This window comes from Amphibalanus amphitrite, unplaced genomic scaffold (assembly GCF_019059575.1).
Source record: "Amphibalanus amphitrite isolate SeventyFive unplaced genomic scaffold, NRLGWU_Aamphi_draft 001837F_arrow, whole genome shotgun sequence".
NCBI lineage: Eukaryota > Metazoa > Arthropoda > Thecostraca > Balanomorpha > Balanidae > Amphibalanus > Amphibalanus amphitrite.
This window is the reverse complement of record NW_024883330.1, coordinates 467-28,148: the sequence shown is the minus strand read 5'-3', so window position 1 is coordinate 28,148 and position 27,682 is coordinate 467. Positions and strand designations below refer to the sequence as shown.

The window sequence follows — 27,682 nt, the reverse complement described above, 5'->3', positions numbered from 1 at the left end:
TAATCTTCGAGAGTGAAATCGAAATGTACCCTTTGAGATTTTTGCTCTTCAAAATTGATCTACGCTTCTGTCTAAATACAGCGTCAAATATTTTTTTTCGGAAAACACTAAGCCATTACCCTAAAGTACTTGTATTTTCAATCCCTATTTCTCATGTTTTCCAGCTGATCCAAGGACACTGAGAAGGTGAAAAACAAGAAAAATTCGAAGCGCGGACTCGTTGTTTGTGGTTTTCGATGTTCCAGTTTTGTGTTTGATCGTCATGATTATGAAACTGTAGATGAGTTTCAGAGATACAGTGGTGTCTCAATGATTTGTACGGATTTCTCCCGCTCATTCTAACTTGAACTGTCTGTTGAGGAATGTTTCCGAAGTTGGGGTGCACTTGAGCTGTAAAGTTGAAGTGAAGTCAAAGTTGAAGTGCCAGGGTTGCGTTGGAAGCAAGGCTATGTTGGAAGCATAAAATGAGCAACTCAGCCTAAAGGCAATAACCAGTGCTTTGTAGACACAAACAAAAGTGCACTTCCATCAATTCGTGCATCACCAGCCATCAAAATGAGGACCAGAAGCAACTCTGGAGTCCGACTCGACTACTATAGGGATATGCTGTTCAACACAGTGTTATGCCACCAGCATCCGGTGACAGGACTGCTGCCTGCGAGCAAAGGCAGCCAGCATTCCTGGGTACGAGACAATGTGTACTGTGCCATCGCGCTGTGGGGCCTGTCCAAGGCGTACAAGAAGTACTCCGACCTCGACGAAGAGCGTTCGAGGACGTACGAGATGGAGCAGCGCGTTGTGAAGATCATGAGAGGTCTCCTGACGTCAATGATGTTCCAGAAGGACAAGGTCGAGCGCTTCAAGAGCTCGCAGTCGCCGAAGGACGCGCTGCACGCCAAGTACAGCACAACCACCGGTTTCACCTGCGTCGGTGACAATGAATGGGGCCATCTCCAGCTCGACGCCACGTCTCTCTTCCTCCTCATCCTGGCACAGATGACCGCGTCAGGCATCAAGCTGGTCTACAGTCTCGATGAGGTCACTTTCATCCAGAACCTTGTCTTCTACATTGAGATCTCCTACTTCACCCCGGACTATGGCATCTGGGAGAGAGGGGACAAGACCAACCACGGCCTGCCTGAGCTCAACGCCAGCTCCATCGGCATGGCCAAAGCCGCCATGGAGGCGCTCAACGACCTGGACCTCTTCGGCGCGCATGGAGGGCCCGCCTCGGTCATCCACATCCTTCCCGACGAGGTTCAGAAGTGCCAGGCCGTGCTGCAGTCCATGCTTCCCCGAGAGAGCATCTCAAAGGAACTCGACAGCGGGCTGCTCTCCATCATCGGCTTCCCCGCGTTCGCCGTCAGCGACGCGGCCACGATCAACGCGACGCGACTCGCCGTGGAGGAGAAACTCCTCGGGCGCTACGGATGCAAGCGCTTCCTCCGCGACGGCTACAAGACGGTCAAAGAAGACCCGAACCGACTCTACTATGAACCCTGGGAGCTTCGCGTGTTTGACAACATCGAGTGCGAGTGGCCACTCTTTCTCTGTCTCTTGGCAATCGACCAGTGTTACCAAGGCAACCGGGAAGCCATGGACAAACACATCCTCTCGATTGAAGAACTCATGATCAAAACTGACGACGGACAGAAACTCGTTCCGGAGATGTATCAGATCCCGCCTGAATCTCTGGACGCAGAGCGAGCCGACCCGGGCTCTCAGCGCCGCAGACCGGTGGGTCGAGTGCCATTCTTCTGGGCGCAGAGTCTCTACGTGATCGCGAAACTTCTCCAAGAAGGCTGCATTCAGGAGTCAGAGCTAGACCCGCTGAATCGGCGGCTGGGTGCGGAGAAGAAGCCCGATGTGGTAGTTCAGGTGGCGATTCTGGCGGAGAACAAGCATGTGCAACAGATCATGGCAGAACATCATGACTTGCAGGTGAGTCGAATGGTGGGAGAGGAATGAAGGGGATTGTATTGTATTGTATTGACTTCATTGGGACCTTGACCTTGACCTCATTGACCTAATTGGGGTATGGGGACCTTGACCTCAGCTGACATTCGGCAGCAGGGTGGGTATGAGGGTGGGATGGTTGGGGGAAAGTTTATAGATCCTATAGACATATTATGCATTGTAAATGTACATGGATTGGAATGTTGATGATCCATCTGTCCTTCAAACGTTGCCTCGTGTTCCGAAATGGGTACGGTGAACAGGATTTGCGGAGTCGGAGTCGATATCGGTCGGAATCGAGCAGTTCTGACCGGAGTCGGAGCCACCGAAAATCCATCGCCCGGGCTGTGGATTGGGAGTGAAGTGGATCTCAGTCGGCAGTTCTGCCCAGCCTCGGAGTCGGAGTTACTGAAAATCCATCGACTCCGCAGCCCTGGGCGTCAATGCTATTTGATTGCGCTGTTGACCGAAGCGCCTGTGATGGTCCCCCAAACATCATTTACGTCGATATTTTATTGCTGAAATTGTCCTGTCAGTTGTCACACACAAACAAATGTCCAATTTAACCCCGAATACATGCGGCAAACACGAAAACTAACTCCAGGTTGAGAAATATTGCAATTTCGAGAACTTTCTTTTATTATGTGGATTTTTTTTCTAAATACAAGAGCATACCTAAAATTCGGGTCCAGCTGAAAATGGCATAATGGGGTTGGGAACTCGATTTTTTAAGAATGCATGAAAATGATCAAACTATTTTCACAGAATTTATGGTGCATACCATTGCCTCATAAAATCAATATCCTGAGAGAAATGGGGGAAGAAAGATAGGAAACTTGTTTTGAAAAGTTCTTGAAAAAAGATGCTCTTGATGCTGTTACGTCACATGTCACCTTCTGCGGTTGACAAATAATGGCGCATCTGGCGCACCACAGATTACATGTTATATCAATGGGTGAAAGATGTTGTTTGTTTCACTCTGCCATTCGCGCTGTTTTTAACTTTAAATTATGCTAAAACACTTACGGATGAAATGTTCAGTGTCAAAAATTGATGTGTCTGCCGTGTACTATATTCCCACTTAACATTGAGCGCGTGATAAACATTTTATGTACCTCGAATTTTCAAATGATAAAGATGATGAATCGGAGGATGCTGAAAAGCAAAAGCTCATTCCAATATTTTGACTACTTTACAATTAAAATGTTTACATTCCTGTCATCTTATTGATCATTTATTTGTTCTTTTTTATGAAAATAACTTCAGGCGTTGAGAACCGAGGTAATTTCTATCTACCGTGCCTTAACTTACCAGCAACAGCAATCTATCTACGCCCTACGGTGGCAAGGGAGACTGTGAAAGAAGCGTAAGATGGATTCTAAACAATTCTTTTGTGATATACTGAAGGGCAAAGTGCAGAGAAGAGCGTACAAGTCCTGTTTTGTGCCAGGCTGTTACAGTAGCACTTATGAAACTCCGAAAACGAACTTCGTTCATGTCCCGAACAACATTACCCTGAGGAGATGATCGTCTGCAATAGCAGGAAGAGCTGATGCAAGTACTTTGAAATCCACTATCAAGTCGGTGCTATTGTTGTAATGATCACTGTGAGGTGAGATATTTTGTGTAAGGGCTGAGTGTAATGCCCAGGAGATGACCTCCATTCGCCCCCTGACCGGTCAGGGTTATAAAATTTGAGTGGATGGCGGTCCGTTTGGGGTTCAGATGTCAATTGTATTTTGTTACTGTCAAACAATACATGTTATGCTGGCAGCGAATGTGTGTAACGTCGGTTTTCGAAACAGAAGTTAGAACTGTAACGGCAGAGTGCTTGCTGGTCTCATCGTAAGTATTGTAAGTGTTGTAAGCAAAAGCATTGTCAATCTCGTAAGTATTGTGAGCATTGATGTATGGTAGATATCACCTCACATGATCTCGGCTCAGATAACTCTCTCCGTTGTCCCTGTCAGTGAATGGCACCTGGATCATTACAGATAAGATAATTTGTCATAATTCTCGTTTACTCGAGGTGCAGGTCGCATTTCAATACTTTTCCATAGGCTTGCAATGTAAAGGTCACGACTCTGACCTAACCTCAGGTCACAGATCAAAAATTCTGAGATATACGAACGACACATAGAACGACCTACTGCAGGTACTGTTTTGAAGACTTGATGAGAGGAAATAACTTCGTGAAAAACTCAAGCTCTGACGTGTTTGCAAACTTTTCTGAGGTGGGGTCAACAAACCCGCTCTGGTTACCTGACCTGACCTGACCCGGCATTTTTTTTTTTTTTTTTTGCTGAGATGTGCGCAATGAGCATTTAGGAAAAGTCACCAAATATGAGCTGAATGTCTCGCGGCGTTTGGCAATTGTACAAGAAAATCCTGAAAGGCCTCCCCGTCCGAAATAGGGTTAATGTGTATATGAAGAGTTGCAGATGCCAAACATACCCAGATCTAAGACTGCAGTTCCCAGCGCCGCTGCAACGTTTTTAAAACAAACATACATAGGACATACAAACATGTTTATTTGCATCTGTTTTGGATAATAGCAACTCATGGCGCCATCACCCGCGATAACTGTTAGGATTTGAGATATATTTTTATTTAGGCCATTAGTTTGGCTGTAATGTTTATTAATATTAGTTGGGCGGAGTTTGGTAGTTTTTTTATTTAACTTGTGGTATGTTGTGCTGATTGCGAGTTGTTCAAACCTTTCAAATGTAAGGACCTTATTGAACTCAACCCTACCCCTACACTACCCTACATACGACTGGACGCTTTCCAAGCCCACAAGCATCACGACGCCGAGATGGAATGTAGCCGGGAAATCACCCTCGCCATCTGCTCGTGTGGGGCGGCGTGTGGGGCGCCGCTTAGCCTATGGGGGTACACTTCTAGTGGATGGGGACGGGGGTGCACCTGCACCCCTTTCATATGGAAAGTTACTTCCCTGATTACAGCTCCCCGTATTGCACCTAATCAGGGAACGGCCAGCAAACGAAGAAACTATTTCTGAATGACAGGCGAATAACCGCTCACGCAAGGAGCGGAGCTCCGCCCCGTCCAAAGTGGCCAACAAAGCAGAGACAGAGGCAGCATCACATCTTCCATCAAAGAACTGGTTACTGGCTTGGAAGATGAGCTCGATCTTTGCATCCGAGTCGGTGCTGTCAGGAATCAGCTGGTCTAATGGAGTGAGAGTAGTGAGACGACTAGCTATTGTATCAGAGCTGCCTGGTCTTCGTAGCATTTGCACCGATTCTTCTCGATCGGACTCTGAATTCTGTCCCTCCTGCGTATTACTTGAGGCATTGCTATGTAGCTGAGTCTTTGGCAGAGTTTCATTATCCATGCTTTGCAAACAGTGCCATAACAACACAGTTAATTAATCACCAAGCTTCTTTGCAAGTTCCAATACAGTTGAATCGCACGCGATTTTAGTGCAAAAATCAAGAAAAGTGCCAACTTGTTCCCGTAAAATATTTTGAATATTGACCTAAAAAATGAGTAATTTCCAGATAAAAAACAGCGAAATCAGTTTTCGCTTGCCAATAAAACTCACAGATATTGAAGCTCCATTATTAAAGGAACATTTTAGTATATGCCATTCTTAATAAAACTTCTTAGCCACGCAATACCAGCGCAAAATAAAGAGACACTGAAAACACGACCAATCACTCCGATTTACCATAGGAAAATACATAGACAATGTATGTCTCAACTGCGCCAAATATACAGACAGTTATATACCTACATGTGACGTCATGATTAGCCCGACCAATCAGAAGCAAGTTGTTTTCAGCCACAAATAATTAATTTCTGAACTAACTAGGCATTTTTTAACAAAGTGATTTTAAATTAAATCATTAAAAATTATGAGCTTTTTTATTTTACCAAAACATACAGAGCATGCAGATAGGTCCCAACCCTATTATACATCAAACAGGCTTATCAGGTCTTGGAACGAAGGTCCATAAATTAGTCGGCCAACAAAATGACGTAACGACATACGTGAACAAGTGAACTAAGTCAAGACATACCAGAACACGGCAGATCCAGGAAACGCACTTGACGCTCCGTAGCAAAACGATAAATTGAACGACATACCTAAACAGGTGAGCTGGTGTCGGTGTCCCAAAATTATATTTTGGCTGAGGTGTCTGAGGGGAATATTTCTCACTGCAAAGAGGGCTGAGAGTGGGAAATGGCCAGTATGAGAGACACAAAAATAGAGCGAAAAACAGGCATCATTTATTTATATGTGAGTGTAGTGTTAGAGGATGTAGCAGGTGCGAAGATAATTGAATAGAATATGGAGGTAGGTAAAAGCCAGCAAGCAAATGTACTGTACCTACTGTAGACGCAGATTCTCTTTATTGATAACAATACATTTGGAGTAAAAAAAAATGCTCCGGCAAATTGGAGGTAAGAGTGGAAAAAATATTTCCATTTGGATGTCACTTCCCACCCCGAGTGGCAAATATGAGGACACCGGCCGGTATACGGCAGGCGCGAGTGACACAGGCGGCACACAAGGACATCCAACAAACGACCAGAGTTTGACCAAGGCACAACCGAGAGATAGATCCACGTATTTTACGTACTAGGGGGGACGAGGGCACAACCGGGGCTGACAGTGACGCGGATCGGGGCCACAGACACAATGCCTGGCCGACAAAGACAGCACGGGGCGACAAAGACACAGCACGGGGCGACAAAGACACAGCACGGGGCGACAAAGACACAGCACGGGGCGACAAAGACACAGCACGGGGGCGACAAAGACACAGCACGGGGCGACAAAGACACAGCACGGGGGGCGACAAAGACACAGCACGGGGGGGCGACAAAGACACAGCACGGGGCGACAAAGACAACAAATGCACCTGATCCGGGGACGACAAAGACAGATCAAATGCCGGACTCTGGCGACACAAAGGCAAGACAGGCACGATTCTCGATCACTAAAGACACGAGGGTCTGGGACGACCAAGACTTGCCAAAGGCGTGATCCTAGACGTCAAAGACCTCAACGATGCAACGAAGGCACGTCACGTTACGACAACGGCAAGTGTATGACTCTGACTCAACGGCATGACTCTGGGGATAACAAAGTCACGAACCCCCGGGTGCGGCAACAATGTCACAGATACGACCCCGGGACGACAACTACTTGACCATGGCAACGGTTAACACACCACCTTGGAGCCCGGGCCAATGCCAACACGACATGGAGACGACAAAGACACCATCCTTGGACCACAAAGCTAAGGCATGGATACGTCCAAGACACGTCAAACTCAGGCACGGCCAGGAGAATGATAAACAAAAAGCACCGACACGAAAAAACGTCACGGGCATGACAAGAAGAAGACAAGAAAAACGTGCCAAAGACTACTCAGGGGAAGACAAAGACACGACGAAGGCACAAGCCACAACAAATATATGTCGAAGAAACAACAAAGACGCATGACAGGGACGACAAAGGGATTTCAGATGCACGATTCTGGAGGCGACAAACACAAGACAAAGGCACGTCACAAGTACGACGTGATTTGATATGGCAAAGACAGCCAGGACAACAAGCTGTACCGACCCGCAGCTGTATCGCTGACCTCTCATTTCCTTCCAAGTCTCCACACCAGATTCTCCACAACTTCAGCCAGCGTGAACAAAGAATAGCCGGTCACAATCCCAACCGTTCCACCAACGTTGGCCAGCAGCGTCGGGAGCGTAAACACGATATCCTCATTGACTTCATCAGCGCTGAGGTCGATCGCCAGGGTAAGTTTCGTTTGGCAGTCTTGATCTGAGTTGAGCTGAGTACCGTAGTTGTCAGGAACGATAGTGTTGCTAGAGGCTAGCGACCAGTCGGAGAGGTGGTAGGAAGTCTGGTGGCAGGCCGGAGGACAGTCGCAGCCGTGCGTCTTCGTGAGGAGGCTGTCTTCGAGCATGTAGTGGAATTCCTCTGGACGAGGGCAGCGCGTTGGGACTCCGTCGTCCAGTCTGGCGAACTTTCTCTGGGTGTTCGGTGTACGCCGGTTTGTCTTTTTAGTGCGGGATGTTGGCTCTTTAGTTTGAGTTGTTGACCTCTTGGCGCGAGACGTTGGTTTCTTGGCGCTTGTTGCTGGGTTCTTGGCGCTTGTTGCTGGGTTCTTGGCGCCTGTTGCTCGGTCCTTGGCGCTTATTGCTGGCTTTTTGGAACTTGGTGTCGGGTTTTCGGAGTTGCCGGTAGTGTTATCTATGGTTGCGGGATCTACCTCACGCTTTCTCAGCCCCAAGAAACCTGCGAACCAGGACTCCTCCTGCGGCTCCAGGTTACTCGGTCTATACCACGCTTCGTCGTACCACACGCATTCTTCTTCGACTGTCTTACAGAGCCTTAGCATATACTGGTGACTTCGCTCTTCACTGGATTTCATCTGCACAGTCCGCTTGCAAAGCGGCAGGTGGTCAAGGGGTCCGCTCTTGTCGGGAAGATACGTCTTGGCGTGGACCATGTGCGGCAGCCGGCAGGAGATGTTGGCCGCCAGACGATGCCACAGACACTCTTTCAGACACTGGATGGCAGAGTAGCCGGGCTCCTGCCGACACGGCCGGCGCCAAACGTTGGCGAGGTTAAACTGCCGTGCGGTGAGTCGCATGGAGAGAGCTTTCTTTGCGGGCAGGTTGACTGAGGTCGTCTGATGGACACTTCCGAGCTCTGAAGCCAAGAGATCGCCGACGTTTGGCTCCTCAGTGTCATGGACATAGAGGCGGTAGGCCACCTCTTCACTGCTAAACACCGACGGAATCTTTAGGAGAATCTCCAGTTGGCTGTTTTCATTGGCGCTATCCATGAGAAGCTGACTTGGCTGCAGCGTCAAGCAGCGAGTCGGGTTGAGCTCATCGCCTGCCTCTGTTATAGTCAGGTAGTACTTTGTTTGCCAGTGACCAAGCTTGCTCGCCTCTGGAAACTTTTGACGCTTGACTGTCCAATAGGCGGTTGAGCTGGAATGAAGGAGAATGTAATTGTCGGAATTATCGTAAGTTTCCAGGATCTCTAACGTCGTCCTATTGTAGAACTCATCCAGTGTGATTTTACCTTCCTTGAGATCCTTTTCAGCATCGCTGAGGATTTTCGTGTCTGTGATCATGGAGCCTGGACAGAGTGTTATTCTTGGGAACGGAGCAAGCGTTTGCTGGATGGTTGTGGTGACTGGTTGCGAACGGTATCCGAAGGTTGGGACTTTTCAATTAAGACAAATCACTATTCTTTAGAATTGTGATTTTCTATTGAAAATCCCAACCTGAGCTACCTCTCTAGGGGGGTGTTTAGCGTTTCTGCCGCGATTTGGGTCATTTTGATCGCCGCCGAAACGGCTCGGTAGATTTTCTTGCCATTTTCAGCGTTTGGTCCCGTGTGGGGGAGCTACCGGCTGGTACCGGTCGCTTGAAATATAATTAACCCGTTTTGGGGTAATCGGCACGTGCATTTTCCCATAGGGTTAACATGGGGAAAAATTAAAAATGCGATTTGCGCAAAATCTGTTCAGTAATATTTGTCCACTTTTTTAGGGTCAGTTCTTGGGCTGGCACCTCACCTTCTGGGGGTAATTATTTAAAAATCATAGGGTACAGTTTCGGGTAATCGTGACGGACAGTTACCCCATGTTGAGCCTATGGCGATTTCGAAAAATTATTTTCAAATCGATTTTGCAAAAAATTTCCACGTTAGATTTTGAAAATGTTCCAATATGTTGTGCCCCGGGGTGTCGGCTACCACATGGTATGGGTCAGATATGGGGCGATTGAAAAGCACGTGCCACGTGCAAACGTGTTTGATGGGGTAACCTCCGGGAAAATCCGACATTGTCCAACTGGGGGTCCTATGGCGCGGAAACGACTTCATCTAGCGACACCAAATCAATGCAGCCGGTGAGCAGATGAGTCCAGCTTGTCGCACCAGTGGTCACGTGGCGCACGTGCTATTGCACGTGCCGTGGCACGGGGTCAATTTTTGTTCTTAAATACACCAACATTGTGAAATGCAAGGAATGGGGGAAATAGCCGTCAGGCCGTCAGTTTTTATGATAGAGTCGATCTGAAAACGGGTGTAGACACAGAATGAACGGCGCTAAAAAACTGCTATCTCGGATTTTTTGTAAAACGAAAAATTTAAAATTCTAGGGAAATTATATATTAGAAAGGTGAAATTTCCCTAAATTTTCCCGTTTTTCAAGTTTAGCCGTCCACTGTTCAGTGACGATGACACCGGCCGGGGTCATCTTTTACATGCTAATGGCCACGTCGATGGGTCATCACGTGGCGTGAACGGTGAAGCTGTCAGAGGTCCGGCACGTGCCACGTGGCCACGTGTTTGAGTCACGTACCTCCCAGATTATCGTGTGTTTGCCGATTTGTGGCGTTATAGCACGAAAACAGCACCAGTCAGGAAGCCTGAAAGGGCACAATCGGTGAGGGGACAAGTCCTGCTTGTACCACCGGTGGTCACGTGGCACACTTGCGAAGATGGGCACCTCCGTTGCGGAGATATTTTATAGTGAAATATTCAAATGTACATAACTTTTTCAGTTTAAGTCCGATTGGGCTAGAATTTGGTGGGTGGATGAATTGTTAAGCGACATGAACGAATGCGCCATGTTTGTTGCAGTGCGCCACGTTTGTCTCAAAGCGCCATTTTTGCCGCAAAGCGCAGAATGTGCGTAACTTTGTCGAACATTGGACGATTAGGATGCGCTGTAATTAAGAGATGGCTGCTTAAACGGCAGATATGAATGCACCACATTTGCCGCAGGGCGCCATATTTGTCTTAATGCGTCAGTGTTTGCGTTTTGCCTACGGCGGGCGTTTTTTGCGGCGGTGTTTGCGTTTTTTTCGGTGTTTGCGTTTGACGGCGGACGGCCGTTTTTTGCGTTTTTGGCGGTGTTTGCGTTTGGCGGCGGGCGGCCGTTTTTTGCAGCGGTTTGCGGTTGGCGGCGTGCGGGCGTGCGTTGCGGGCGTTTTTTTGCGGCGGTGTTTGCGTTTTTTGCGGTTTTTGTGTTTGGCGGCGGGCGGGCGGGCGATGCGGGTGTTTTTTCTGTTTGCGTTTGGCGGCGTGCGGCCGTTTTGGCGGCGGTTTGCGGCGGGCGGCCGTTTTTTTGTGGCGTTTTGCGGTTTGCGGCGGGCGGCCGTTTTTTGCGGCGTTTTGTGGTTTGCGGCGGGCGGCCGTTATTTGCGGTTAGCGGCGGGCGGCGGGCGGTCGTTTTTTGCGGCGTTTAGCGGTTTGCGGCGGGCGGTCGTTTTAGCGGCGGTTTGCAGCGGGCGGCCGTTTTTTGCGGCGTTTTTTGTGGTTTGCGGCAGGCGGCCGTTTTTTTGCGGCGTTTGCGGTTGACGGCGGCCGGGCGTTATTTGCATTGTTGCGGTTTGCGGCGGGCGGGCGTTTTTTTGCGGCGTTTTTTGCGTTTTTTTTCTGCGGTTTTCGGCGGGCGGGCGATTGTTTTTTTGCGAAGTTTGCGTTTGCGTTTTGGGCGTGCGTTTTGCGGTGTTTGCGTTTGGCGGCGGGCGGGCGGTTTTTCACAATTAAAGTCCCAACCTTCGGATCCGCAGAGCTGTTCGACAAGCGCTGCCCGGGCCTATCCGAAGGTTGGGACTTTTCAATTAGACAATCACTATTCTTTAGAATTGTGATTTTCTATTGAAAATCCCAACCTGAGCTACCTCTCTAGGGGGGTGTTTAGCGTTTCGGCCGCGATTTGGGTCATTTTGACTCCCGCAAAAACGGATAGTTAGATTTTCTTGCCATTTTCACCGTTTGGTCCCGTGTGGGGGAGCTACCTGCTGGCAAAGTTACAAAAAATATAATTGACACGTTTTGGGGTAATCGGCACGTGCATTTTCCCATAGGGTTAACATGGGGAAAAATTAAAAATGCGATTTGCGCAAAATCTGTTCAGTAATATTTGCCCACTTTTTTAGGGTCAGTTCTTCAGCTGGCACCTCACCTTCTGGGGGTAATTATTTAAAAATCATAGGGTACAGTTTCGGGTAATCGTGACGGACAGTTACCCCATGCTGAGCCTATGGCGATTTCGAAAAATTATTTTCAAATCGATTTTGCAAAAAATTTCCACGTTAGATTTTGAAAATGTTCCAATATAATGTGCCCCGGGGTGTCGGCTACCACATGGTATGGGTCAGATATGGGGCGATTGAAAAGCACGTGCCACGTGCAAACGTGTTTGATGGGGTAACCTCCGGGAAAATCCGACATTGGCCAACTGGGGTTCCTATGGCGTGGAAACCACTCCACCTAGCGACACCAAATCAACGCAGCCGGTGAGCAGATGAGTCCAGCTTGTCGCACTAGTGGTCACGTGGCGCACGTGCTATTGCACGTGCCGTGGCATGGGGTCAATTTTGGTGCTTAAATATACTAGCATTGTGAAATGCAAGGAATGGGGGAAATAGCCGTCAGGCCGTCAGTTTTTATGATAGGGTCGATCTGAAAACGGGTATAGGCACAGAATGAAGGGGGCTAAAAAACTGCTATCTCAGATTTTTTGTAAAATAAAAAATTCAAAATTCTGGGGAAATTATATATTCGAAAGGTGAAATTTCCCTAAATTTTCCCGTTTTTCGAGTTTAGCCGTCCACTGTTCAGAGACGGTGACACCGGCCGGGGTCCTCTTTTACATGCTGATGGCCACGTCGATGGGTCATCACGTGGCGTGAACGGTGAAGCTATCAAAGGTCCGGCACGTGCCACGTGGCCACGTGTTTGAGTCGCGTACCTCCCAGATTATCGTGTGTTTGCCGATTTGTGGCCTTATAGCACGAAAACAGCACAAGCCAGGAACACTGAAATGGTGCAATGAGTGAGGGGACAAGTCCTGCTTGCACCACCGGTGGTCACGTGGCACACGTACAAACTTGGGCACCTCCGTTGCGGAGATATTTTATAGTGAAATATCCAAATGTACATAGCTTTTTCAGTTTAAGTCCGATTGGGCTAGAATTTGGTGGGTGGATGAATTGTTAAGCGACGTGAACGAATGCGCCATGTTTGTTGCAGTGCGCCACGTTTGTCTCAAAGCGCCATTTTTGCCGCAAAGCGCAGAATGTGCGTAACTTTGTCGAACATTGGACGATTAGGATGCGCTGTAATTAAGGGATGGCTGCTTAAACGGCAGATATGAATGCAACACATTTGCCGCAGGGCGCCATATTTGTCTTAATGCGTCAGCGTTTGCGTTTTGCCTACGGCGGGCGTTTTTTGCGGCGGTGTTTGCGTTTTTTTCGGTGTTTGCGTTTGACGGCGTGGGCCGTTTTTGCGTTTTTGGCGGTGTTTGCGTTTGGCGGCGGGCGGCCGTTTTTTGCGGCGTTTTGCGGTTGGCGGCGGGCGTGCGTGCGTTGCGGGCGTTTTTTTTGCGGCGATGTTTGCGTTTTTGCGTTTTTTGTGCTTGGCGGCGGGCGGGCGGGCGATGCGGGTGTTTTTGCTGTTTGCGTTTGGCGGCGGGCGGCCGTTTTAGCGGCGGTTTGCGGCGGGCGGCCGTTTTTTGCGGCGTTTTGCGGTTTGCGGCGGGCGGCCGTTTTTTGCCGCGTTTTGTGGTTTGCGGCGGGCGGCCGTTTTTTACGGCGTTTTGCGGTTGCCGGCGGCCGGCCGTTATTTGCGGTTAGCGGCGGGCGGCGGGCGGTCGCTTTTTGCGGCGTTTAGCGGTTTGCGGCGGGCGGCCGTTTTTGCGGCGTTTTGCGGTTCGCAGCGTGCGGCCGTTTTTTTGCGGCGTTTCGCGGTTGGCAGCGGGCGATGCGGGCGTTTTTTTGCGGCAGCGGTGTTTGCGTTTTTTGCGGTGTTTGCGTTTTGCGGACGCGCGTTTTTTGCGGCATTTTGTGCGTTTTTTTTTTCTGCGGTTTTCGGCGGGCGGGCGATTGTTTTTTTTTTGCCAAGTTTGCGTTGGCGTTTTAGGCGTGCGTTTTGCGCGTTTTGCGGTGTTTACGTTTGGCGGCGGGCGGGCGGTTTTTCACAATTAAAGTCCCAACCTTCGGATCCGCAGTGCTGTTCGACAAGCGCTGCCCGGGCCTATCCGAAGGTTGGGACTTTTCAATTAAGACAAATCACTATTCTTTAGAATTGTGATTTTCTATTGAAAATCCCAACCTGAGCTACCTCTCTAGGGGGGTGTTTAGCGTTTCGGCCGCGATTTTGGTCATTTTGATCCCCGCGAAAACGGATAGTTAGATTTTCTTGCCATTTTCACCGTTTGGTCCCGTGTGGGGGAGCTACCGGCTGGCAAAGTTACAAAAAATATAATTGACACGTTTTGGGGTAATCGGCACGTGCATTTTCCCATAGGGTTAACATGGGGAAAAATTAAAAATGCGATTTACGGAAAATCTGTTCAGTAATATTTGTCCACATTTTTAGGGTCGGCTCTCGGGTTGGCACCCCACCCGTCGGTGGTAACCGCTTAAAATATAATTAGAGAACTTTCGGGTAATTGGCACAGACAGTTACCCCATGTTGAGCCTATGGCGAATTCGAAAAATTATTTTCAAATAGATTTTGCAAAAAAATTCCACGTTAGATTTTGAAAATATCCCAATATGTTGTGCCCCGGGGTGTCGGCTACCACATGGTATGGGTCAGATATGGGGCGATTGAAAAGCACGTGCCACGTGCAAACGTGTTTGATGGGGTAACCTCCGGGAAAATCCGACATTGGCCAACTGGGGGTCCTATGGCGTGGAAACCACTGCACCTAGCGACACCAAATAAGTGCAGCCGGTGAGCAGATGAGTCCAGCTTGTCCCACTAGTGGTCACGTGGCGCACGTGCTATTGCACGTGCCGTGGCACGAGGTCAATTTTTGTGCTTAAATACACCGACGTTGTTAAATGCAAGGAATGGGGGAAATGGCCGTCAGGCCGTCAGTTTTTATCATAGGGTCGATCTGAAAACGGGTATAGACACAAAATGAAAAGGCCTAAAAAACTGCTATCTCGGATTTTTTGCAAAATGAAAAATTTAAAATTCTGGGGAAATTTTATATTCGAAAGGTAAAATTTCCCTAAATTTTCCCGTTTTTCAAGTTTAGCCGTCCACTGTTCAGAGACGGTGACACCGGCCGGGGTCATCTTTTATATGCCGATGGCCACTTATATTGGTCATGACGTGGCGTGAGCCGTTAAGCTGTCAAAGGTCTGGCACGTGCCACGTGGCCACGTGTTTGAGCCGAGTACCTCCCACATAATGGTGTTTTGTCCAACTGGTGGCCGTATAGCGTGGAAACAGAACCAGCCAAGAACACTAAATTGGGTCAGTCGGTGAGGGGACAGGTCCTGCTTTCATCACCAGTGGTCACGTGGCACACGTGTTCAGCTGGGCTCCTCCTTTGCGGAGATATTTTATCGTGAAATATTCAAACGTCCATAACTTTCTCAAATATGGTCCGATTGGGTTCAAATTTGGTGGGTGGATGAATTGTTAAGCGACATGAACGAATGCGCCATGTTTGTTGCAGTGCGCCACATTTGTCTCAAAGCGCCATTTTTGCCGCAAAGCGCAGAATGTGCGTAACTTTGTCGAACATTGGACGATTAGGATGCGCTGTAATTAAGGGATGGCTGCTTAAACGGCAGATATGATTGCACCACATTTGCCGCAGGGCGCCATATTTGTCTTAATGCGTCAGTGTTAGCGTTTTTCTCACGGCGGGCGTTTTTTGCGGCGGTGTTTGCGTTTTTTCGGGGTTTGCGTTTGACGGCGGGCGGCCGTTTTTGCGTTTTTGGCGGTGTTTGCGTTTGGCGGCGGGCGGCTGTTTTTTTGCGGCGTTTTGCGGTTGGCGGCGGGCGTGCGTGCGTTGCGGGCGTTTTTTTGCGGCGGTGTTTGCGTTTTGTGCGGTTTTTGTGTTTGGCGGCGGGCGGGCGGGCGATGCGGGTGATTTTGCTGTTTGCGTTTGGCGGCGGGCGGCCGTTTTAGCGGCGGTTTGCGGCGGGCGGCCGTTTTTTTGCGGCGTTTTGCGGTTTGCGGCGGGCGACCGTTTTTGGCGGCGTTTTGTGGTTTGCGGCGGGCTGCCGTTTTTTACGGCGTTTTGCGGTTGCCGGCGGCCGGCCGTTATTTGCGGTTAGCGGCAGGCGGTCGTTTTTTGCGGCGTTTAGCGGTTTGCGGCGGGCGGCCGTTTTTGCGGCGTTTTGCGGTTCGCGGCGTGCGGCCGTTTTTTTGCGGCGTTTCGCGGTTGGCGGCGGGCGATGCGGGCGTTTTTTTGCGGCGGCGGTGTTTGCGTTTTTTGCGGTGTTTGTGTTTTGCGGCGGACGCGCGTTTTTTTTGCGGCATTTTGTGCGTTTTTTTCTGCGGTTTTCGGCGGGCGGGCGATTGTTTGTTTGCGAAGTTTGCGTTGGCGTTTTAGGCGTGCGTTTTGCGCGTTTTGCGGTGTTTGCGTTTGGTGGCGGGCGGGCGGGCGGTTTTTCACAATTAAAGTCCCAACCTTCGGATCCGCAGTGCTGTTCGACAAGCGCTGCCCGGGCCTATCCGAAGGTTGGGACTTTTCAATTAAGAACAATCACTATTCTTTAGAATTGTGATTTTCTATTGAAAATCCCAACCTGAGCTACCTCTCTAGGGGGGTGTTTAGCGTTTCGGCCGCGATTTTGGTCATTTTGATCCCCGCGAAAACGGATAGTTAGATTTTCTTGCCATTTTCACCGTTTGGTCCCGTGTGGGGGAGCTACCGGCTGGCAAAGTTACAAAAAATATAATTGACACGTTTTGGGGTAAGCGGCACGTGCATTTTCCCATAGGGTTAACATGGGGAAAAATTAAAAATGCGATTTACGGAAAATCTGTTCAGTAATATTTGTCCGCATTTTTAGGGTCGGCTCTCGGGCTGGCACCCCACCCGTCGGTGGTAACCGCTTAAAATATAATTAGAGAACTTTCGGGTAATTGGCACAGACAGTTACCCCATGTTGAGCCTATGGCGAATTCGAAAAATTATTTTCAAATCGATTTTGCAAAAAATTTCCACGTTAGATTTTGAAAATATCCCAATATGTTGTGCCCCCGGGTGTCGGCTACCACATGGTATGGGTCAGATATGGGGCGATTGAAAAGCACGTGCCACGTGCAAACGTGTTTGATGGGGTAACCTCCGGGAAAATCCGACATTGGCCAACTGGGAGTCCTATGGCGTGGAAACCACTCCACCTAGCGACACCAAATAAGTGCAGCCGGTGAGCAGATGAGTCCAGCTTGTCCCACTAGTGGTCACGTGGCGCACGTGCTATTGCACGTGCCGTGGCACGAGGTCAATTTTTGTGCTTAAATACACCAACGTTGTTAAATGCAAGGAATGGGGGAAATGGCCGTCAGGCCGTCAGTTTTTATCATAGGGTCGATCTGAAAACGGGTATAGACACAAAATGAAAAGGCCTAAAAAACTGCTATCTCGGATTTTTTGCAAAATGAAAAATTAAAAATTCTGGGGAAATTTTATATTCGAAAGGTAAAATTTCCCTAAATTTTCCCATTTTTCAAGTTTAGCCGTCCACTGTTCAGAGACGGTGACACCGGCCGGGGTCATCTTTTACATGCCGATGGCCACTTATATTGGTCATGACGTGGCGTGAGCCGTTAAGCTGTCAAAGGTCTGGCACGTGCCACGTGGCCACGTGTTTGAGCCGAGTACCTCCAACATAATGGTGTTTTGTCCAACTGGTGGCCGTATAGCGTGGAAACAGAACCAGCCAAGAACACTAAATTGGGTCAGTCGGTGAGGGGACAGGTCCTGCTTTCATCACCAGTGGTCACGTGGCACACGTGTTCAGCTGGGCTCCTCCTTTGCGGAGATATTTTATCGTGAAATATTCAAACGTCCATAACTTTCTCAAATATGGTCCGATTTGGTTCAAATTTGGTGGGTGGATGAATTGTTAAGCGACATGAACGAATGCGCCATGTTTGTTGCAGTGCGCCACGTTTGTCTCAAAGCGCCATTTTTGCCGCAAAGCTCAGAATGTGCGTAACTTTGTCGAGCATTGGACGATTAGGATGCGCTGTAATTAAGGGATGGCTGCTTAAACGGCAGATATGATTGCACCACATTTGCCGCAGGGCGCCATATTTGTCTTAATGCGTCAGTGTTAGCGTTTTTCTTACGGCGGGCGTTTTTTGCGGCGGTGTTTGCGTTTTTTTCGGGGTTTGCGTTTGACGGCGGGCGGCCGTTTTTGCGTTTTTGGCGGTGTTTGCGTTTGGCGGCGGGCGGCTGTTTTTTTGCGGCGTTTTGCGGTTGGCGGCGGGCGTGCGTGCGTTGCGGGCGTTTTTTTTTGCGGCGGTGTTTGCGTTTTGTGCGGTTTTTGTGTTTGGCGGCGGGCGGGCGGGCGATGCGGGTGTTTTTGCTGTTTGCGTTTGGCGGCGGGCGGCCGTTTTAGCGGCGGTTTGCGGCGGGCGGCCGTTTTTTGCGGCGTTTTCCGGTTTGCGGCGGGCGACCGTTTTTTGCGGCGTTTTGTGGTTTGCGGCGGGCGGCCGTTTTTTACGGCGTTTTGCGGTTGCCGGCGGCCGGCCGTTATTTGCGGTTAGCGGCGGGCGGTCGTTTTTTTGCGGCGTTTAGCGGTTTGCGGCGGGCGGCCGTTTTTGCGGCGTTTTGCGGTTCGCGGCGTGCGGCCGTTTTTTTTGCGGCGTTTCGCGGTTGGCGGCGGGCGATGCGGGCGTTTTTTTTGCGGCGGCGGTGTTTGCGTTTTTTTGCGGTGTTTGTGTTTTGCGGCGGACGCGCGTTTTTTTGCGGCATTTTGTGCGTTTTTTTCTGCGGTTTTCGGCGGGCGGGCGATTGTTTGTTTGCGAAGTTTGCGTTGGCGTTTTAGGCGTGCGTTTTGCGCGTTTTGCGGTGTTTGCGTTTGGTGGCGGGCGGGCGGGCGGTTTTTCACAATTAAAGTCCCAACCTTCGGATCCGCAGTGCTGTTCGACAAGCGCTGCCCGGGCCTATCCGAAGGTTGGGACTTTTCAATTAGACAATCACTATTCTTTAGAATTGTGATTTTCTATTGAAAATCCCAACCTGAGCTACCTCTCTAGGGGGGTGTTTAGCGTTTCTGCCGCGATTTAGGACATCTTGATACCCTCGAAAACGGCTCGTTAGATTTTCTTGCCATTTTCAGCGTTTGGTCCCCTATGGGGGAGCTACCGGCTGGTACCGGTTGCTTGAAATATAATTAACCCGTTTTGGGGTAATCGGCACGTGCATTTTCCCATAGGGTTAACATGGGGAAAAATTGAAAATGCGATTTGCGCAAAATCTGTTCAGTAATATTTGTCCACATTTTTAGGGTCAGTTCTTTGGCTGGCACCTCACCTTCTGGGGGTAATTATTTAAAATATAAATGACAAAATTTCGGGTAATCGACGCCGACAGTTACCCCATGTTGAGCCTATGGCATTTTCGAAAAATTATTTTCAAATCGATTTTGCCAAAAATTTCCACGTTAGATTTTGAAAATGTTCGAATATGTTGTGTCCCGGGGTGTCGGCTACCACGTGGTATGGGTCAGATATGGGGCGATTGAAAAGCACGTGCCACGTGCAAACGTGTTTGATGGGGTAACCTCGTGGTAAATGCGACATTGGCCAACTGGGGGTCCTATGGCGTGGAAACCACTCCACCTAGCGACACCAAATCAGTGCAGCCGGTGAGCAGATGAGTCCAGCTTGTCGCACTAGTGGTCACGTGGCCCACGTGCTATTGCACGTGCCGTGGCACGGGGTCAATTTTGGTGCTTAAATATACTAGCATTGTGAAATGCAAGGAATGGGGGAAATAGCCGTCAGGCCGTCAGGTTTTATGATAGGGTCGATCTGAAAACGGGTATAGGCACAGAATGAAGGGGGCTAAAAAACTGCTATCTCGGATTTTTTGTAAAATGAAAAATTCAAAATTCTGGGGAAATTATATATTCAAAGGTGAAATTTCCCTAAATTTTCCCGTTTTTCGAGTTTAGCCGTCCACTGTTCAGAGACGGTGACACCGGCCGGGGTCATCTTTTACATGCTGATGGCCACGTCGATGGGTCATCACGTGGCGTGAGCGGTGAAGCTATCAGAGGTCCGGCACGTGCCACGTGGCCACGTGTTTGAGTCGCGTACCTCCCAGATTATCGTGTGTTTGCCGATTTGTGGCCTTATAGCACGAAAACAGCACAAGCCAGGAACACTGAAATGGTGCAATCAGTGAGGGGACAAGTCCTGCTTACACCACCGGCGGTCACATGGCACACGTGCAAATTTGGGCACCTCCTTTGCGGAGATATCTTACAGTGAAATATTCAAATGTGCATAACATTGTCAGTTTAAGTCCGATTAGGCTAGAATTTGGTGGGTGGATGAAATGTTAAGCGACAGGAACAAATGCGCCACGTTTGACTCAGTGCGCCACGTTTGTCTCAAAGCGCCATTTTTGCCGCAAATCGCAGAATGTGCGTATCTTTGTCGAACATTGGACGATTAGGATGCGCTGTAATTAAGGGATGGCTGCTTAAACGGCAGATATGAATGCACCACATTTGCCGCAGAGCGCCATATTTGTCTTAATGCGTCAGTCATTGACCTCTATAATACCTAATAGAGGTCAATAGAGGTCAATGGCGTCAGTGTTTGCGTTTAACGGACGGCGGTCGTTTTTTTGTGGCGGTGTTTGCGTTTTTCCGGTGTTAGGCGGTGGGCGGCCGTTTTTTGCGTTTTTTTTTGCGGTGTTTGCGTTTGGCGGCGGGCGGCCGTTTTTTTGCGGCGTTTTGCGGTTGGCGGCGGGCGTTGCGGGCGTTTTTTTGCGGCGGTGTTTGCGTTTTTTGCGGTTTTTGTGTTTGGCGGCGGGCGGGCGGGCGATGCGGGTGTTTTTGCGGTGTTTGCGTTTGGCGGCGGGCGGCCGTTTTTGCGGCGGTGTGTGGCGGTTGGCCGTTTCTTTTGCGGCGTTTTGCGGTTTGCGGCGGGCGGCTTTCTGCAGCGTTTTGCGGTCGCCGGCGGCCGGCCGTTATTTGCGGTGTTGCGGTTTGCGGCGGGCGGTCGTTTTTTGCGGCGTTTCGCGGTTGGCGGCGGGCGATGCGGTTTTTTTTTGCGGCGGCGGGGTTTGCGTTTTTTTGCGGTTTTCGCGTTTTGCGGCGGACGGGCGTTTTTTGGCGTTTGGGGTGCGTGCGATGCGGGCGGTTTTGATTTTTTTGCTGCGTTTTTTGAGTTTTTTTTTGCGGTTTTCGCGGGCGATTTTTTTGCGGCATTTGCGTTGGCGTTTTGGCGTCCGTTTTGCGCGTTTTGCGGTGTTTGCGTTTGGCGGCGGGCGGGCGGTTTTTCACAATTCAAGTCCCAACCTTCGGATCCGCAGTGCTGTTCGACAAGCGCTGCCCGGGCCTATCCGAAGGTTGGGACTTTTCAATTAGACAATCACTATTCTTTAGAATTGTGATTTTCTATTGAAAATCCCAACCTGAGCTACCTCTCTAGGGGGGTGTTTAGCGTTTCTGCCGCGATTTTGGTCATTTTGATCCCCGCGAAAACGGATAGTTAGATTTTCTTGCCATTTTCACCGTTTGGTCCCGTGTGGGGGAGCTACCTGCTGGCAAAGTTACAAAAAATATAATTGACACGTTTTGGGGTAATCGGCACGTGCATTTTCCCATAGGGTTAACATGGGGAAAAATTGAAAATGCGATTTGCGCAAAATCTGTTCAGTAATATTTGTCCACTTTTTTAGGGTCAGTTCTTGGGCTGGCACCCCACCCGTCGGTGGTAACCGTTTAAAATATAATTAGAGAACTTTCGGGTAATTGGCACAGACAGTTACCCCATGTTGAGCCTATGGCGATTTCGAAAAATTATTTTGAAATCGATTTGGCAAAAAATTTCCACGTTAGATTTTTAAAAATGCTCCAATATGTTGTGCCCCGGGGTTTCGGCTACCACATGGTATGGGTCAGATATGGGGCGATTGAAAAGCACGTGCCACGTGCAAACGTGTTTGATGGGGTAACCTCCGGGAAAATCCGACATTGACCAGCTTGGGGTCCTATGGCGGGGAAACCACTCCACCTAGCGACACCAAATCAACGCAGCCGGTGAGCAGATGAGTCCAGCTTGTCGCACTAGTAGTCACGTGGCGCACGTGCTATTGCACGTGCCGTGGCATGGGGTCAATTTTGGTGCTTAAATATACTAGCATTGTGAAATACAAGGAATGGGGGAAATAGCCGTCAGACCGTCAGTTTTTATGATAGGGTCGATCTGAAAACGGGTATGGACACAGAATGAAGGGGGCTAGAAAACTGCTATCTCGGATTTTTTGTAAAATGAAAAATTTAAAATTCTAGGGAAATTATATATTCGAAAGGTGAAATTTCCCTAAATTTTCCCGTTTTCCAAGTTTAGCCGTCCACTGTTCAGAGACGGTGACACCGGCCGGGGTCATCTTTTACATGCCGATGGCCACTTGTATTGGTCATGACGTGGCGTGAGCCGTTAAGCTGTCAGAGGTCCGGCACGTGCCACGTGGCCACGTGTTTGAGCCAAGTACCTCCCACTTATTGGTGTTTTGGCCAACTGGTGGCCGTATAGCGTGGAAACAGAACCAGCCAAGAACACTAAATTGGGTCAGTCGGTGAGGGGACAAGTCCTGTTTACACCACCGGTGGTCACGTGGCACACGTGCAAATCTGGGCACCTCCGTTGCGGAGATATTTTATAGTGAAATATTCAAATAAACATAACTTTGTCAGTTTATGTCCGATTGGGCTAGAATTTGATGGGTGGACGAATTGTTAAGCGACAGGAACGAATGCGCCAAGTTTGTTGCAGTGCGCCACGTTTGTCTCAAAGCGCCATTTTTGCCGCAAAGCGCAGAATGTGCGTAACTTTGTCGAACATGGGACGATTAGGATGCGCTGATGGAGGGTTGGTTGCTTAAACAGCAGATATGAATGCACCACACTTGCCGCAAGGCGCCATATTTGTCTTAATGCGTCAATGTTTGCGTTTTGCGGACGGCGTGCGTTTTTTTGCGGCGGTGTTTGCGTTTTTTGTGTTTGCGTTTGGCGGCGGGCGGCCGTTTTTGCGTTTTTTTGTGGTGTTTGCGTTTCGCGGCGGGCGGCCGTTTTTTGCGGCGGTTTGCGGTTGGCGGCGGGCGGGCGTGCGGTGCGGGTGTTTTTTCGGCGGTATTTGCGTTTTTTTGCGGTTTTTGTGTTTGGCGGCGGGCGGGCGGGCGATGCGGGTGTTTTACGGTGTTTGCGTTTGGCGGCGGGCGGCCGTTTTAGCGGCGGTTTGCGGTGGGTGGCCGTTTTTTGCGGCGTTTTGCGGTTTGCGGCGAGCGGTCGTTTTTTGCGGCGTTTTGCTGTTTGCGGCGAGCGGCCGTTTTTTGCAGCGTTTTTTGTGGTTTGCGGCGGGCGGCCGTTTTTTACGGCGCTTTGCGGTTGCCGGCGGCCGGGCGTTATTTGCGTTGTTGCGGTTTGCGGCGGGCGGCCGTTTTTTGCGGCGTTTCGCCGTTGGCGGCGGGCGATGCGGGCGTTTTTTGTGGCGGCGGTGTTTGCGTTTTTTGCGGTGTTTGCGTTTTGCGGCGGACGGGCGTTTTTTTTGCGGCGTTTTTTGCGTTTTTTTTTCTGCGGTTTTCGGCGGGCGGTTGATTGTTTTTTTGCGAAGTTTGCGTTTGCGTTTTGGGCGTGCGTTTTGTGGTGTTTGCGTTTGGCGGCGGGCGGGCGGTTTTTCACAATTAAAGTACACCTGGTACTGAGAGTGGAGCTGCTGGGCGAGCAGGATCAACAGCATAAAGTGCACCATCCAACGCACAAGAGGCATGAGGAGCTGGAGGTGTCTTTCTCTGGCTGCCTTACAGTTCTCTTTTGCTCTTTTCCCTGTCAATGCTCGCCCGGAGTTGACCCGTCTTCCTTTGGTTCCATTACCGCTTTCTTTTGCTTTTTTTCCTCCCAATCCGTGTCCGGTCTTCTCCAAAACATCTTCAGTGTTGTTCAGATCGTCTCCGACACTTCCATCAGGATTCTCAACAGTCAGTTTATCAATTTCCTGCGGGATATGCCAGGCGGGCTGAACTTTATTGGACTTTTTAGGAGATCGAAAAGATGCGGCACTCGAAGAACGTACTGTGCGTTGTTTGTCGGACTTGGAAGATTTCCAGCGTGGATGGATCGCCGACATGGTTTCTGCTGATGTGTTACACACTGGCTTAACTTTTCATTATGGGTGACAGTCACAAACTCGATCTGAAAAGGAAGGCACGTTTTACTTTATTAGCAAAAAGTAAGATCAAACGATCATTAAGATAATTGACACCGTCCTGATAAAGTCACATTGAATGCTTGCTTATTTGAAGCATCGGCAAATCAAAACTCTCATCCAGAACATAGAAACAAACAGGGAAACGTTTGCTTACAAACATCATAAAACCTATCAATTCGGGTAGGAAGCGACTTCCAATTAAAAATTGCTACTCTCATCTCCACACTGTCACATCATCCCCAATTTTCAGACACATTCCACCTCATCTATCGACTTCATCTAGTCAACATTATCTTACCCTTATTGTCAACACCCACAGATAACAGTAGTACTACTGTTATCTGTGCAGCACCCATGACCCAAGTCAAAATGAATGTTTGGGAAGCATGTTCACCTCTCAATCACCTACCGTCCACGGCTGCTCTGAACTCTGCTGTCGCTGAATCGTCGTCATCCAGCGATTATATACTCATAAATTGACATCGTCGCAGCTTATCGCCGGGTGTACCGACAATCGAATTCTGACATTTCACGTCCGAGAGGCTTTCTCAAAAGAGCATTCAGTCTGACATTGCATAGCGCAATTCAGTATCCTAACGCTAATGAAATTTCAACACGCCGCCAGCAGCGTTAGCTGTTGTCATGACAACCGCTGTCATCATGGCAACGGCAGGTTGATGTCAACGCAGAGGCGACGTGTGCTTTTAGTTTGACGTTAATCATTGAAGTTGCCGCTCTACGTATGTGGGGCGAGGTTCCCCCCAAAGCGGCGACCTATCCGGTTGATCTTAAGTGGTCAAGTCAATGTTCTTTAAAACGCTATGTAAGCTCGTCACGTTCGAAGAGACGGGCTTCGTCTAATGGCTTTCGATCATGCATACACTTTAGCATGTTTGCAGTTGGAATGGTGTCGACAGAGGTAACAACACAATATGATGACGATATTTCGTGGTCATTGGTGGGGATAAGTCAGCTCCAAAATATTTCAACTCTCCGCAATATACTAGTATGTACTAGCTGTACATATATTCCTCCCCGTTGCTGACGCTTATGTTCGGACGCTGTGCTCTCTCCGCGACCTGGTAATATTGCTTTTCGTTTTACACGACTCACAACGGAGTCCATAGGACAATGTCCTCAGTGACAATCTTCCCTCCTTCTCTCAGGTCAACACAAGGTCCCCTTGATGCCCGCACCCTTCGTTGTCGGCATTCAGGGTTGACTGAACGATATGTATTTGGATGTGTTCCGCGCATTGCACTCCTTCAGCCTTGCCACCCAGGTTCACACCGTAGACTATGTGCGTCCCTAATGACACATCCTTTCTCTTTCCCCACACGTCTAAATCGTAGAAAAGGTGTACTCCCTACTGACATATCCCTTGTCTTCCAACACAGATTCAAACTGTGGACGAGTTCGTGACCCCCGTGAGCCGCAATGCATTTCTTACCCATCAGCAACACATATGCTCTGGCTTAATGATGTGCTCCCCCCAGTGACACACCTTTCTTTTTCCCTCAGGTCCAAACCGTCGACGAGGTCTATCCGATAGAGGTCCAGCCTGCTCGCGTCCTCGGCAAGCTCTTCACACATCTCGGTCTCAACAAGAAGCTCTGTCTGTCCGGCCGAACCACACTCGACGTGGGTAGCCTCGGCACCAGCATCCTCTACTCCCTACAGGGTCAGGTCTTCGCGTTCACACCCCAGTTCCTAGACATGGATCGGTTCTTCTTCGCTTCGGATGCACAGCTTGTCATCGACATTCTCGGGAGTGAGATCTTCTTCCTGCAGAGTGCTTGGACGAATATGATGGGAAGGCCGCTGGTAACGATTGTCTTCCAAGAGAGGCTTCTGGAGGATGGCATGGTCCCGGCGCCCTATGTACAGACCTTCCGCAAGATTAAGACGGGGTATCTCAACGCTACGAGGGTGACCCTCGGGACGATTCGAGACTTCGTCAACACGTCATGCCTCTCGAGTCTGGAGTTCCTGAATGATCATGAAGCGGGAAGATCGGACAGTCTGAAGCCTGAGGTTCGCCAGTATCTCGACCATCACCTCCGCAAGGCGCTGGTCGTGAGGAGGTCCTCGGCTCTGGATGGGATCCGACCCGGCATCCGCCCGCAGACTTCCCTCACGAGAAAGATGAGCCATCGAGGTGCGGTCCGTCGCACGAGGAGTGTGTATGGTGACGACACTCTCCCTCCAGCTTCTCTAGACTCTGCGTTCTGTCTGACACGACGCAAGTCCATCCGCCGGGCTTCGCTCTCCGTCGCGCAAGACGACAACCTCGATCGGGTTCCCGAAGACGAAGCACTCGCCGATGCGACCGCGCGTGCTCGTCTGAACAGTGACGAGGTTGGTGATCCTCCCGAAAGCTTCCACGGAGTTCGTACCGAATCTGACGTTCAGTATGACGATGTTGGAAATGAAGACCTCATCACCATGCTTCGTGACACACATGATCTCGAAGAACGCGGCGACATCCTGCACTTCCTGGCTGTCGCCAACGGACTTGGCTTCCAGCTGGACCTCGGTGGAAGAAGGTTCACCGTACGAGAGCTGTACGATGACCTATATGAGTCGGCTTGTAGACAGAAACACTGGGCTATGGTGCGGCATACAGCGGGCATGCTGGGAAAGAAGATGGCCGACCTGGCGGAGGCCGTCACCGCGATGTTGGTCCGGCAGAAGCAGATCACGGTAAGTGAAAACGGGGAGGGACTTGTGTGATTTAGTTTGGCAAATCTAAGAAAGAATGGAGTTAAAACGCTTAAATCTTTTTGCAAGCGTTTTGCTAACTGCAAATGTGTGGGTGGTTAGGAAAAAAGTTGGCTGAGCCGCGAGGAGAAAAATGTTCTCGGATACATTGAAGGCAGAAGAGAGGCAGGCTCATCCATGGCTGTTGCGCTTTAAATCCGTTCTTTATTAGGTTTGCCAGACTATCGTAATAAATGCATTGGATCACTTACTTTAGCATTTATTCTAGCAATCCGTTTCAGTGTATATGATTAAATTTGGTTGCGTTTTCTCATCATCTCATTCGTCTCATTTTCCCATATTTTTTCGACTTTGTTTATCACGTTAATTTGTTTATTTGCTCTTACGATTCGCTCGCTCATCCATTCAATCCTATATGATCTTGTTTATTGTGTTCGGGTTTTGTTCTGACATTGATCAGATGCTCTTCATTTGGGCTACACAAACCTGTGGCCTGCCTTGTATCCTCAGTACACCATCTCCTCGCTAGTCAACAGCGTTCCCTCCCCTCATCGTTCAGTAACCCCTCAGTACAGTGGTCAATGCCTCTCCTCCCCGACCCTCGGCCGTTGCCCTCTCTGAGTGTTGTTTTGGTTTGTCCGCCGCTGCTCTGTGGCGGTAGAGAGGAGGGGAAGGGAGAGAGAGAGAGAGAGAGAGAGAGAGAGAGAGAGAGAGAGAGAGAGAGAGAGAGAGAGAGAGAGAGAGAGAGAGAGAGAGAGAGAGAGAGAG

The 27,682-nt window shown here is 49.5% G+C and overlaps 1 protein-coding gene across 1 annotated transcript; it reads left to right on the top strand.

Annotated features, from left to right (window-relative positions):
* Positions 1-183: 183 nt before the first annotated feature.
* On the top strand, positions 184-26,896 carry LOC122375429 (probable phosphorylase b kinase regulatory subunit alpha; the record flags this gene model as incomplete). The annotated part of the gene is made up of 2 exons (XM_043354814.1): positions 184-1,941; positions 25,715-26,896. Coding segments are annotated over exons 1-2 (2,568 nt in total), but the record flags the coding sequence as incomplete, so codon positions are not given.
* Positions 26,897-27,682: the final 786 nt, after the last annotated feature.